The sequence below is a fragment of the Linepithema humile genome, chromosome 5 (genome assembly GCF_040581485.1).
Source record: "Linepithema humile isolate Giens D197 chromosome 5, Lhum_UNIL_v1.0, whole genome shotgun sequence".
In the NCBI taxonomy this organism is placed as follows: domain Eukaryota; kingdom Metazoa; phylum Arthropoda; class Insecta; order Hymenoptera; family Formicidae; genus Linepithema; species Linepithema humile.
The window spans coordinates 26,930,140-26,945,701 of record NC_090132.1 but is presented as its reverse complement, the minus strand read 5'-3'; the positions used below and the strand labels follow the sequence as shown (position 1 = coordinate 26,945,701).

Below are 15,562 nucleotides of genomic sequence, written 5' to 3'. Positions count from 1 at the left end.
ATAGTCACTAGGTTTATGTAATTTCTTCTATGATTAATGTATTATGAAGCAATTTTTTATTTTGCACATTATCATTAATCTACGGATCAATAAAATGCTCTAAAAATGTTCGAATAATCTAACCACTAAAGTTATGCAAAGCGATCAATTTTTAATTTTTTTTTAACTTAATCATGCTCTTAATATTATGTTTCTTCATAAGAATGTATTATCACCTCGAAAAAATTTCAAGCAATTTTTAAAACCAATGCAATCTTGAGATTTTGATGCTACAAACGCTCAAGCGTGATCTTTATTTTTATCTGCGGCGATATATGTACATAAAAAATCGACAATTGATACGAAATATATTTTAATATCTTTGTAATATCAAAGAATAAACTCAACGAAATTATAACGATTTCGATTTTTGATTGTAGGTCGAGCGAAAATTAATCTTTTAGATTGTGCACATTTTCCGGTATTATTTCTGCCTGATGCACGACAAAAGCTCTGCGTAAATTAACGCTCGCGAATTTGTTTTTCATAAGTCACGACGATAAACGTTATTTCCACTGTCAAACGGCGAAATGTATTTTATAAAGCATCTCGCCAACATGGCTTCCGTAACGGATGCACCGCGTATACGCGCCAGTGAAAATCATGACGTGTTCTCAAGTCGTATTATGTGAAAGAGAAAGAGCAAGGGAGAAAGACAGAGAAAAAGGGAGGAAATGAGGGGGACTTGCGTGCTAGAAGCATTACCTCGGTACAATGTATGGCGCATAAAAGTGAGATTAACAGGATGTTTATCGAGCAATTATGCGCCGCTGCAATTAGTGCCAGCATGTTGCCGTCGTCGTCCACGTCGCGGTCAAATCGTTCACGTTATTATTATGGTGGTCTTTGCGCTGATTGTGATTGTGATTTACAAACGAAAGGTTGCACAAATTTTAACAGAGTAATTAAAAAGAAAATATCATTTTAAACACGTGTAAAAGATGTTGTAGTTTTGTTTCTTATCTTATAAAATTCAAATACGAACAAGCGCAGTACTTTGAACATAAATACTGATAACGTGAATAAATATAATATCAATGAATACATAAATAAATATTTTAATAATTATTTGTAATGATTATTTCATACGAGCGCAGACAGATGTAGATCTTTTCGTAAGCAAATTAGATTAGAGATATTAAACGTGCTAGTGCAGCTAAGCAATCGTGCTCTTTGACATTGTTACTGGGCCAAGGACTGCATGCGAAACTTGCAGGCGCTGTGACGAATGCACAGGATGCGAAGAGTATAGTCGCTAGTGGTAGCTGCAGCCGAGAGAGTCAGCCGGACGGATCGTAAAAATGGGAATAATAAAACTTTCGCAAAGCGCTGCCGCGCACTTTATGATCCTCGTGTACGGGAGCGAGATGGAAGGGCTGCTAAGGCGGTGAGCGGGAAGGAGAGGAGGCGGAAAAGCCGGAGTTTCTATTGTGCTGTGGCGTACCCGCGATTTTATTTGCTTATTGCTTTATTTCGCGCTGAGTGCATCGCGTAAGTAATCCGCGCATGCTAAAAGACTGCGCGCGTATATTTTCACACATGAAGTCTACTCTATTATTAACGTACAAGACATATACATGTGGATCGTGCATAATCGTTCGCGATAAAAGAAACAACGCATTTGAGACTCGATTAGCGCCGACGAATGGGAATAAACATCTCCGACGGATTTCCTCCTTCTTAATCACGTGAGCGCCGAGTGCTTTCTTCCTCAAGTAATTATTGCGAAATCTTGGAAGAGACATCGAGAGTATTTTAAAAATATTAATATGCGTAATTTTCTTACTGAAAAAAATAGTTCAAACATATCGATAAACGCATATCCGAAGTGCTTTGCGTATTTTGTACGACAATAACGTTGTTTAAATAATAGTGAAAATATTAGTTTTCTAATAATGAATTCTTTATTCCAAAAAACTATATCGCATATGTCTCATTTGCACAAATCTACAAGAATATTAATATTTGTCAGCGATAAATATAAAACCCTGAGGATATTTTTTTTTTTCTATAGAAGCACTTACTGCGAAAAGCTGCAGTGGAATTTTGCTTACAAATTCGAGTCACACCTCTTCGCTTGGCCCCGTGTCGTACGGGATGCTCTCTTACCATCACCACCTACAACCCCTCGTATCGTATACAAAGGCGGTGGCCCTCGACGGGGCAGAATCTGACCCTTCTTCTGTATTGTGTTACCACGTCGCCACCTTTGGGGGAGAAAACACTGGGGATGATGTTATGGGGGCAACGTTTTATTGCCTGCCCACTCTATTTGCAGCGATCCCACGGGGAACAAACTGTCGGCAAGAATTTCAAAAACAAACTACGTTGAGTTGAGCCAAATTCCATAATCGTCTTTTCGCTACACTCTCTTCGTGAAATCAACAGTCAATTTGAAAGTATATTTGTAGTATTTATTAATGTTTTCCTACGCGGCGAATTTAAGACGCGAGACGCGAAAATTGATCTTAAAGTAAAAAAAAAAGGTAAATATACAAAAATAAATGTGGAAAATATTATTAAAGTAGTTATATGACAGACTAAATGCACGCAAACGGGAAGTGTAAAAATAGGATGACGCTTATATGACACATTTGCAGATGAACAACGATATAGATAATACGTTATATCACACATAAATGAAATAGTTATCCGCCATAACGTTGCGTCAAGATCTACGATAACTCGCGCGATCATAATAACTCTTCGATCGCTATCACTTCGTAATTTACTAAGGATCTCGTAGCAAATAAGGACTGCTAGGTGTCGTGTATCAGTTGGCGCGACAATCTATTGCCGTGTGGAAACATTATAGAAAAAAATGCAATCGGGTGTTACTGCCGGATCATATTATACTAGCCTAAGGTTTCCGCGGGGTACGTAACTTGTTGTGTTTCTCAAATTTCACAAGCGCATTCCACGCAGGCGGTGGTAGAAATGCAACGATTACATCAGCTCATATTCGAGGAATAATTGCGAAAATGTCAATGCAAATTTTTCATTTCACAGAATCGATTTACTAAATTGCAACAATCTGAATAATTAAGATTATCGGCGACTGTGAATGTTTATATTTAAAACTCGGTTTTTAAATTTTCGATAATTTTGTTTTATTTTATTACATATTTTTTATCGCAGTTTGATCTAAAACACAATATACTTTATACAATGAGATACATAAAAATATGTATATATTATAACGAAAATTAAAAAACATTGTATTTTTCTGATATTCTAAAATCTTTCACGCTTGTCTCAAAATGCTGATTTTTCTCTCCGAGTTAAAGCGGAAGGATGCTTGCAATTACGTTGCGAACAAAATTCGAAAGTCTCGGTTTTACCGCAGTATACATTAGTAATAATTACCCCGTTATTTTGAGCGAGCGTGGCTCGAGTCGCTTACGCGCGCATTATACGGCCAGACTTCCCTAAAGACTTCCTCGTGTATGCCGCCGACAGGTGTTTACCATCGTTGTCGGGATTCGCGCGGTTGGTTTCCAGCGTTCGCTTAACGAGATTCTCAAATCCTCTTAAGCGCTCGGTATCCGCGTTGACAGACTTGACCTCGCTTTCTTCGAAATCGATAATACGTCCGCGGCCCCGAAATTGCGCTATCTCAAACAAGTAATCACCCAATAATAGAAAGAAAGAAAAAATTTCTTTAATTAATCAGCGCGAAGGAAATTCGGAAGAGATTATCGCGCAGAATCGATTTGATTTATAGAGTTTAATCGATTTCGGCAAGATTTGCTCGAGATACTGCAAAACTCTCGATCAGACAATGCGTTTCTGCGCATTGTTATCTACGTAAACGTTTGCTTCCAAAGGAATAATTAATCACCAGAGCGTAATCTAAGATCACCCGCTTTGTAAACACGATACCCTTCCTACGCGGCGTAAGCTAATCGCGCGATCACTCTCTACGATTAGATCCATCACGATATTCTGTGCAACGCCAAATGACGATTACCAAATCTTAAGTACGCTCAAATGCAAAATTAAATATTGGTTAATGCACAATGTACTGCGCTGAGATAATTAGACCTTTCGCGATTTAAGAAAATTGTATTTGTTTTCAAAAAAAAAAAAAAAGACACAATTAGCTCACTTTTCAATAATAAAATAGCGTCTCAATCAATTCTATTTTTTTATTATTACTATTACAAAATACTTTATTCAATACTTTACGCAATTTGTGCGTATATTTTTTAATTTGCATCTCGTTTCCATTGCGTTTTCTATTCTTTCATCTACATACGCAGATAATCGTTTTCTTGTGTGCGTCGCTCAAAGCCTTCACTCTGGCATTTGCAGCGACTTCCAGCGGCATTCCAGTTCTCGACACATTGCCGTCTCGTCTGTTGAATCTCTCTTTCAATGTTCTCAGCTCGATATTCATATCGTGGATTAATCCCCGCGTAGATTGTGTCGTCAAAAGTCCGACAGCCGGCAACGTCGGCATGTCGGAACGCTCGCAAAAAGGTGCCGTCGAATTCGAAATTGCTTTCGCCTCGCGAAAGTCCCTCGCATAGAACTGCTAATCCGTGCCGGGGATCTAAACGGTTGCCAATCATTTCCGGTTCTCGGATTAGTCGCGCGTCGAAAAGTCAGCGAGAACTCGTACGTAAGGGCGTGAAACGGCCCTCCGGCGGTACCTTCCGGAGACCAATACAGAGGTGACAACAATGTGATCCTGGGGACGAATGTTGGCTTGGTAAGCGGATTACAAACGATTCGTACACGCGCCCAAGAAATGATATTCCGCGTGAAGAAAGATCGGTTTTTTCACGCCTTTTTCACACACACAGCCGGCTAAAACGGAGTGCATTGATCCGACGTTAAAATCTGTGTTAAAAGAAATATATAACTGGCAGATATTTATTGTGTCTTAAATGCATATTTGTTTTGACTCTGCGCGCGTTACAATGTAATCTTAAATTACATAAATATACTCCAAGTTTTTATTTTCGAAAGAAAGCCAAAATTTCAACTCGTGTTTCTACTATTATTGGTCAAATAATTGCTCGCAAATAAATTGTTAAATAAATTTTTCCACTACCGGCAAACTTTAGATGTAAATATGCAGTATAATTCTACGATGTAAATCAGTAATGAGTGTTTCGTCAATAAGTCAATGCACTGAAAATTAAAAAGCAACCAGAGAAAAACACGTAATCTAAATATAGCGAAAAAGCAATTTCATACGCACGTTATAAGATGTAAAGATAAATCTAGATTACGTTACAATGCAGAATATTCTTTTTTGTATGCGTTTCGCTCGATGCAATATTAAAAAAACCGCAGACGGCTACCTTAGATTGCCCTTCGTTAATAATTCTCCGTTCATCAGCTTAACATGCGTAATTGTCGCGTAAGGACATGCTCAGGACGATAATTAGGGCCTGGCGATCCCAGCGCAAGAAGTAAACAGCTAACGAGCGATCAGCGGCGCAGCGCATGATCGATGCGTAAATCCGCCGGCAATTACGCCTGACTGTTAGTCCGACGTTAATAATTTTCTAATCAACGCCGCGTGAAAGATCGATCGTATTTGTACCGTGACGAGCCGCGGCGTCGCTCGGTCCCGCCGCTGCGATGGCGGAATGTAATAATCGAGACGGGAAATTGGAATGGACGGGCGGAAGAAGGGGGGGAGGGGGGGAGGTTTCAACGGGGGCCGCCCCGTAAAAAATCACCTGGGCCAATCTACGTGAAAGCGTGCGGCGCGGCAATTACATCGGCGTTACTCCTCCTAATTGTCCTTCATTAATAATTCTGCGACCGCAGTACGGATGGCGTACCACGGAAGGTGGATACCATTTACGCATTGACGATTATAGTCGCGCGTGAGACCGACCGCGCGGCTGATAACGCCAATAACGAGCGCTATTAGCTTAAAAAAGAAAAATAAACTCTCGTTTCGCGTTTTAATACGCGCTTTAATGTTGCGCTGCTCTCGCAGAAGCGTCGCAAACCTTTTACAAGGCCTTTGTGACAGCTCGACAGCTGACCAAGACTTTGTTTGTCTCAAGGAGCTGGTTCGATTACAATAAATAACGTAGAGAAATGTTGATTTGTCGCCACGAACGCGACAGATTTGTTAATATTATAATAAATTTGTAGTGTAGTAATAAAAATTGACCGCGGTTACACATCTTTCTTAATAGACCATATATTGAAATTTCGTATTTTTTTTTATCGATTATTGTTAGCCAGGTATCATTGTTGTTCTTCATATCAATTGATCTGATTAACTGAATATCCTGATAAACATAATACGTCAGTAGATTATATTAAAAATATTGCTTGAAAAGTCTCTTCTCTCTAGATACAATATCATTGACTCAAGTTTACAAAAAATCTATCAGCATAAATGATTTTTAGAACATATGGATTCTTTAGTACATAGAAAAATATGTACAAGGCTGATTTTTTTTAAGGCAATGTTAAATATATTTCAGCAGATAAAAAATATTTTCCTCCGACCAACGTGTTTCCACAAGCCGTTATATATTCCGTTCGGATTTAGGTATAATCGGTCACACAGCGCACGTAAGCGATCGTGTCGCGCGATTTAAGCTCAGCACGATCGGCATACATCCCTTATCGCGGGCATTTTTCCCTATTCCCCGTGTCACCCCCGCGTGGCGCAGGCAAGGACGACGATTATCGATTACCATGACGTGACTCTCGAGATTTCCAAACGCTGCGCCGGGCCTGGTCATTGGTCTTGTCCATGAAACACTTAAGGGGAGTTATAAATAGCGACGCGGTGCAAGGTGCGAGCCGTCGCGGCGAGTCAATGTCGTAGAAAAATCGGCGCTTTAATAGCCCGCTGCTGTTTTCACAAGGAAGGAGCGCCGGATTTAGTGCCGCGGAAGCTGTATTAGTGTTATCCGTCGCCCGTCGTCGCCTCTAATCACATCGCCGTCGTCCACGTAATTGTTGGTAATGCGCTTCTTTGAAGAAATAAGCCGATTATGGGATAAACAGCCGGTTTTGGTTCGTTGTAGCGAGCGGCTTCGCGGCGGAGAGTGTCGCATTTAAAAACAAGCAACTCGGGGGAAAAGGAGGACGATCGGTCGGAGGAAAAAGCTGTGAATTAACAGAAATTGTGCCGATACGCTCGGCGCAGGCCGCCTTAATAGCCCCTTCGACGAGTTCCGAGAGAAAATGCGCGACCGCGGCTTTTTATGATTACTATGTAACGACGCAATGTGCATTAGCATGTGCGCAGTAAAGATCGGGCACTCCTCAAACAGGTATTATATTTACATTAATGTTCGCGGCTTTATGCGTGTCATAAAGTCAAATTGTCATGTCAAGTTATTAATTGACGTGTCTACTTAAAATAATTAATGAAAACGCCGGCCGTCAGTTAATTAAAAATCGATTCTAACATGAGTAACGACTCGTGTGTGGATTTTGCGCGTAATACGAGTGCCCCGGCACTCTTGCGAAATTCGGCGTCGCACGATCAAAGAGAAGTTACGACGACTTAGCACTCACTCAGCCCGGGGGATTGAAGTTCGGAGGACAGCAGCGCACAGGTAGAAAAGATGAATGAAACAAATGAGGGTAACATAATTAAAGCTTTCGAGTGCCGAGCTCCAATTTAGAACCATTAGAATTCCTAAACGTTGTCGGCCCAATGGGCCCAACGACTTGAAAGAGGAGATAGACGTTTATCTCCGCGTAGATGTATCTGGTTCTCTCGAAAGAGAGGCGCGCAACCAGCGACGGTCGGCGTGATCTCACCGATTGGAATATCCGGTCGAAAGGGACCATGCCCCGTATGTGTCCTTGACACCTCCGTGAAAGTCCACGCGAGCAAACAGATGAACGGGCGAAATCGCGAAACACAATGTCCGATTATCTTTTCTCGCATAATAAACGTCGCTGTAGCGCTTTCGAGAAATTTTTATTATCTTCTATTTCAATGTGGAATATATTTGTGGATTTGACTAAAGCGATATAAAAGTTTTGATAATAAATTAATGAGTTATATTTTTTATATATCTTTAAAATTATTTATTATGAAATTACTTAAGCGAAGAAGATAAAGTAAACCAGATTTCTTCGTGATTTTCGTGAGAAACAGAAAAGATTCGATAAAACCGCACAAAAATTGAATAGCCAATATTTGATAGAATTTTAAGCCGCGTATTTAAAATAATCTTAAATTTTGCAATTAAAGTAATAGAAGTATGCAACTCTGCCCGCTTAATCCGCTCATCTGTTATTTGTTCTACAACGTGTTTTTCAAAAATTTAACATAATTCATTTTTATCACGATTATGCCGGAAACGTAATCCTTGCTTCCGGTCAAGAGATCATTGTCGACATGGAAACGTCGATAAAAAAAAGAGCCGTGCACACCGACATCACTCCGACTTCATCACATCGTTAAACCGAGCGACGAGCAGTTTCGAAAGCGTGTAATAAAGTATCATTTACCATTGGACGTAACGGAAGCGCCGTCGTGGTGGCTGGCATCGCTGTCCTCGTCCAGATTACTGTTGCTCAAGGACGTTCTGGATTGATGCCTGACACTGAGGTCCCGCGGCGTCGACGGTGGACTTCCGGGTGGCTCCTGGCTAGGCAGTCCAGTCTGATGCATCTTGCTAGACGCGCCGCCGAGGATATCGGTGATCATGAACCGGGATCTCTGCGGCATCGTCGTCGAGGCATCGCCTCTCTCCAGTCCGTTGTTGTTGCTGAGATTATTGTTGCGCGAGTCCAAACCGTTGGAGAGACGTTCGACGGCCACGCCGTTTCGGTCGACAATGTTTTCCAACCGGTGAGCCTCCAATCCGGACATTCTGCTAAGATTCAGACCGTTATTGGCCACGGCGACGCCACTGAGAGCGGCCACGTGGTGGTTCTGCTGATGATGGACCGTCATCACGGTAGACGCAGGTGGTTCCTTCGGGCTACGGGCACCCGCAGGTGCCTCTGTCGCCACCCCAGGACTCGCCCGGAACCTAGGAGACAGAATCTTGCCGACGGTGACGACGTAGCCTAAGCGCTAGGAAGTCGTGCCCTCACTGTTTCAACTTCACTTCACTGTAATCCGGGCGGCCTCGAATTTTTCGATCACTCTTCCCCTCTCGCGTGTACGACGAGCGTGTTACTTGACATTCTCGACTCGCTGGTCTTAAACCCGTTACGATCAAGCGTGGATCTTCCAACAAAGGAGGTCGAGAAATGTTTTTCGCGCTAGCGTCGAGAGCATAAATATGCTTAGCGATTGAATGAGTGGATCGCAGAGAAGCAGAACTTCGTCGTGCCGCGCAAAAGCGCGAAAACAATTTGGAGAACAGATCGGCGAAATAGCTCGCAGAGAAAATCTGAAGTAAATGGCGCGTGGGACAGATATTCACGTCGGTGATGCACCTTGCACTTCCTCCCGTTCACTCGGTCGCTCCACCTCCGCCACCACCTTCTTCCCAGGCGCAATTAAGGGGGCCGCTCGGCTCGGCTCCCTGGTTAATTGCTAATTGGCCACTTAACATAATTGCCGCGCATAAGAGCGAAGCCGCCGGCCATTTCCGCTTTCCTTTTTCTCCTTTTCCTTGCTCGTTCAATTATTAATTATTTTTATATAAGAGTCCGCGCGTTCCTCTCACTTTTGCACGATTACGTGTCAATGGAACGACGAATTTGTTACTCGCGAGTGTGAAAACAAGTTCGAGATCTCCCACTGTTTGCCAAGCGATCGTTTAATCCTGGAATAAATGTCACAAGACTTCTTAAAAGTTCTTAAACATTGGCACACCTCCGCATTATTTTTCCAGATCACGATTGTGCATACCGAATGAACGATTATGGGCGATCACATCTATCAGAGTCCGATCAGTTCAGCAACCGTCACTCGATCGGTCTATCTCGATTGCGTACGTTTCGAAAGTCTGTGTTTAACCGGCTTATCGCGGTCGCCTGTCACACGTGCCAGAATTGATCACTCTCGCGGTGAGACTTTCATCAGCACTTACCGATTTCGAACCGTCGACGATATCGTTTTAGTCTATCGGCACTGTTCTCCTTCAAATTGCACTGTCACCTAGTTTGTCATTCACGTCGCTGCGTTAAGTCATCCGGATCACTTGACAGTATCGAGTTAAATTTAACAAGTGTTTTTTCTTAATTAGCTCTAGATCGATTACTCGTCACAACGAATCACATAAGATAACTTCTCGACCCGATTGATCGATCAACAACGTCTTCCGATTCCAGAATCGGACAATTGTATACGTGCCATTCCGAGATAGAGGGTCGATCTGATGCAAATGATTCACTCTAGCGTTCGCCGGAAGGAGAATCGCTCCAAACGGCCTGTCCAGAGCTGAAGACGTAGTCGTGACGCACGAGGCGTGCGTGAGCATCGACTTGCCTCGACTGATCTGCCTGCACTGAGGGCAGCGGGCACCGCCGCTCGTTCCTGGGCGGCCATATCGAGATTTTGGCACGCCCCGCGGTTTTCCCACCACCGATTGCTCCGAGCCAATCCCGCTCGACGCCGTTAAGCATCCCGCCAATCCCAACTGAAACAACCTCAGCGCCTCTGCTATGTGGCACGGCTACGCCCAAGTAATTTGAAATGTGTTTCAGCGGTAATTCGATATAAAATTGTAGTTAATATCTTTCATTATAGTCCGGGCAGGGGAGGGAAACCGGGGGAGGAGGGGGGCGCTCAGGCTCCTCGCGCAGAAGACGACGGTGGTGGGAAGCATGGGGGAATAGGCGAGGGGGGGAGAGGGGACTCGAGGGGGGACGAAGCAGGGTGGAACGGGCGGTGATACTGGTCTCCCACCTTCGGCTCGCTCTCCTCGAGATGGAACGGCGAAGCGGATCGTCGAGAGAGAGCTGGAAGGGAGGGAGAGGGTCCAGCGAGACTACCTGGAAGGGGTGAAGTGCCATCGAAACGGAGAAGGGTGGTTCCAGCTCCGCGAAGTTACTCCGCGAATTTACGAATTCACGAGGACGAGTGAGCGAGCGAGCTCGGGAGTCCGGGCGAGCGAGCGCGGCGTTTTTTGCTACGTGAACTTTTTACGTCTCTCTCCCTCCCCCCCCCCCTCTCTCCTGTCGTCGAGGCTCAAGAAAAGGCTCGTTAAGCATATCAAAGAAGCACGTTGATTAACTTGGCTGTATTACCGATGTCATCGCAGAGTGACGTTGAACGTTAAGTTGTGCAATGATGGAGTCAATCAGAATAATTGTGATACTGGAATATGGAATATTAAATGGTGAATTCAATTGTAATTACAATTCGATAAAATGATAACTGATTTCTGTAACAGACATCACAAAACCTCTGAGAGTGGCGGTTTCTACATATTCCATGAATATCTCATTTGTTTCGCGGTAATCACTGTAATCGACAGTGCAATCACTGTTCGAATTAACGTATTTTTAAATTATTGCAAAAAAATAAATATCCAGAAAATTAGTTTTTAAAGTGTTTGCGATCGTATCTGCGATCTCATGTGTGTGAACGGATAAATAAATTTGTGTAAAAAAATTATACAATATTATATTTATATAATAATGATTATTTTCTAATATAAGAAATTGCCTTGTTTCACTTAGATATTTTATTTAAAACCATTAAAGACTAGCGAGACTCAAAAAAGCTGAATTATATTTTTTTTTAATTCTTTAAATATCTATAAATTATTTTAACGGTATATTTGAAGTTACAATGAAAAACTCTTCAAAAATATGACACTTATAAATACTTCTAACGTAAATGCAATTCCTGATCGTATATATAAGTATACTGAAACGAATAATTATTCTGACATTAGCAGAATCGAATCGAAATAGGATTATGTATGGTGGACTTGGTAGGAATGATAGAACTGTAGAAATTAGGGGTGGTTAGACATCATTTAATTACAGAAGACTGTGCCTATATGTAGCGATATCTGTGTAAGGTACCATATGGCGTACTCTAAATACGCAAGTACGTACGGGAAAAAATAATCATTGCGAAACAATAATTAATTTAAAATTTTCTGTACATAGTACAATTATAGTTCATAATAGTAAATTGTTACTTAAGAATTGAATAGATATAAACAGCATATAACACAGCATAGAATATTTATATAATATATGATGAAATATGTAATAACGAGAATTTGATTGTGTGCATTGATAAATTTACCATATTTTTTAATATACATATACAATTTAAATTTTATCTTCTAACACTTAAAAGTTTTTATATTTATCGATGTCTGAGCATTATTTTTATATCATAAATAGAAAATTATTCTTGGCGAATCGATTTGTGAATCAGCTCTCTCTCTCTCATTTCCGTGGAAGAAATTAACGGAGCTTGTAATGCGATCGTCAAAGCGTGACTCAACACGAAAGTCGGTGACTCGTAAGAAAATGCGCGCTTAATTTTTTCACCTTTCATTTTACACGCGTACCTTTACACGCGTGCCTCTCGCGGATACGACGAACAGCGTGTTCGCATTGCACGGGTGCGTCTGAAAAGTGATACATTCGTAGGTAGGTACGCGTCTTATTAATTAAACATGAGTGCTAGCCACGAGTGTCGCACCCGCAACGAAATGAAAAGTTAGCATTGTTAAAGAGTGTACTTATCGCTCGATAATTAAGTGCTTGAAATCTCCACGGCGCGAATGCAACTTGAGTGTGCAAGAAAACTTGACGCTAATTACCGAGAAACCCATTTTTTTTATATTGCTGCATTCATGTTTTACAATACCTAAATATTCTCAACGTAAGCTTATGAACATGTAGCATAAAGTAAGGTCGATTCATGATAATATTATCTCATGACAATCTTGATTGAAAGAGCCAACGTAAGTATGTTGTACGCAATTCTGATTTGTACATATGTGAAAATATTATCCTATCAAACGAGAAATGCTTTATAAAATAACGAGTAAATCTTTTTAAGTTTTTTAAAAGTAATAAAATGTAGTGCTATTCACAATCGTCAATATTTCAATGTTAAGATGTTTAAGTAATAAAGTTTTAGACATAACATACATTTTAACGGATATTGCAAAGTTTGTCATATATAATTTAATATCTTTTATTTATTTTAATATCATATAATATACTACATTTTTACGTCGAAAGATATTAGTGTTCTGTTAACATATGTTACATTCTAATCATAAAAAATACTAAAAAAAGGTCTAAAATTATTGTAGAATGATATAATTTATATGGAATAGTGTATATAATACAAACACCTAATAGAAAAAAGAAGTTAATGTCGTTAAAATGTATCACATGTTAGTAGGAAATCTGGAGGAAAATTTCCTCGAGACGCTTTGAACTTTTTAACGCTGCCCGAAGATATTAATATGGATGTATTTCGTTAATACCCGGACAAGTAATATCCATGTGTACGTCATTAAATTTACATGAGGATGCGACTTAAGTCTCGCGATCCGGTCGGGAAGACGAAGTGAAAAGCTAAGAGCGTTAAAACTGCTGCTATCAACGTGCCAATTAAGCCTCATAAATCCCAGACACTCCGGTAAGACCGTAACGACATTTTTCAGTCACTTTGAAACAATGTATAAACTTAAGCTCAACATATTCAGGGAGAATTTTCCGTAATCTGGACACCGTCTTATCTACCATCTTTATAAGCTTTATAAATTTCACGCGAAATCTTACTTTGATAAAAAAATAATAGCGCCACTTACTTGCTTTTGTACTTTTTAACAAAATTAGAATTTTTAATTAATATTTTGCAGAGTAAATTGAAAGAGCATCTCTGGCAACGTAATTAAGATAGCATATTTAAGATTAAAATCAATTTTTGAACGTTTACTTTCAAATTCTTATAAAATATATTAAAAAATGACATTGTGTGCATTTTATTGTTAAAATGATAGAATGTTTGGCGATTCTTTGTGCTAATTGAACAGTCCGGAAGCTAACAGATGTTGCATAAAACGAACATGACACGAATAAATTTGTTTATCAATGATCTTTAACCAACCGGTCTTACATTCGCTTCGATGATTTAGAGAGTCGCTAATACAACGAGACGGCGCAACATCAATGCTTAACTTTCTTTAAAATCCATTTTTAGCAGCTGCCGTTGCAAGCGGACACTCGAAACGATAGAGACTCGAATACGATAAAAGTCCTGAAATTAACGATCCCTTAAAACGCTCGTAAAATTCGCTCAGATAAGAATCCACCTTCCACTTGCACCAACGTCTGCGTCGTATCCTCGATTACGAAACATACTTGCGGCTCACAAATTACTCCCACACGCACCCACGAATGTAACGCAACCTGCTTTTGTTCCGTTAGGTGAGAAAAAGTAAGTTTTACAAAAGAAAGCAAAGAAAATAGAAAACTTTATATATTAGATAGCAATAGTCATTTATTAAAGTAGTGATCAATTTGTCAATTAATTAAAATTCTTAAGAATGTTTTTTTTCCAATTTTAACTAGATATTAATCGAAATAATATTTAAACATGTATAATTATAAAAAATTGATAATCTCACAACTAAAAAAATACCTACAATTGCAACTATCAACATGTAGCGTCTGCGCCAAATTAGTACCATTTTTAATTTCATCATCCAAGCTGCATTGAAGATTTTATGCAAAAAATAATAGAAAACAATTATATAAATATTATAAAAAAGTTCATCAAAATTCTATCAATACAGAATTCAATAAACTTTTGTAGAACAAAATCTCAAATATCAATAAATGCATAAGTATTGAATGCTATTAATGATATTAATGACATTGCTATATTTTTTTTACATTGCTATTTTTCTCTTTACAAAATTTATATGTACTTCTCCCTGCTTATTCTCCGGAATTATTGCGTTGCGGGCCAAAATTATAGTAAATACAACGTAACGTGTATCGAGCTTCTCACACATAACTGCGCGCACTAGCGGCAACACCATTAAATCGCGCGTGCACACAGACAAATGGCGTGTACTGCGAAAGCGTATCGTCGGTCGGGTGTACCGGCAAAGTGAGCGTGGGCAAACACGTCAACGAGGCGCGCTCGCGAGTGCATACGCTCGGCACACGCACGCGGTAGACCTCATACCGTGTCCAATGCATATTCATACGGCCATACATTATACCACGCGGTGCTCGGCTCGGGCCGTAGCTGATCTTAGATTAAGGTAAACGCCGGTTAAGTTAACGGCTAAACTTCCATAAGTCGGGAGGTGCTCGCATGCGCATCGCGGCGAAACCCCAAAGCCCGCTTCACCCCGCGAACGATTGCTTTCCGTTCTTTCTCATTGCCCCGTTTCGGATACTTCTTCAGCAACCATGAAGATGCGTGCGTATCTACGCGATGTCAGAAATTTATTTTCTACATCTACGTGTCTACTTGTGAAAAAGTTTATCTAGAGACGCTTGCATCAAACACGCTCAGCTACAAATAAGCGTACATAAAAATGTTAAAAATTATTTAATCAATTTTTGCAATTTTTTTATGATTCATGATAAGGATCTACATTTTAGAAACAAATCTACT

General features: G+C 40.4%; 1 protein-coding gene across 1 annotated transcript in view; it reads right to left on the bottom strand.

Annotated features, from left to right (window-relative positions):
• B-H2 (homeobox protein BarH2) overlaps window positions 1-10,621 on the bottom strand; it is a 29,665-nt gene extending 19,044 nt beyond the window's left edge. Inside the window, exon 1 of the mRNA XM_012359193.2 lies at window positions 8,497-10,621. Coding sequence (XP_012214616.1) covers window positions 8,497-8,944 — 448 coding nt within the window. The 5' untranslated portion in view covers window positions 8,945-10,621. The remainder of the gene's footprint in view (window positions 1-8,496) is intronic.
• Window positions 10,622-15,562: the final 4,941 nt, after the last annotated feature.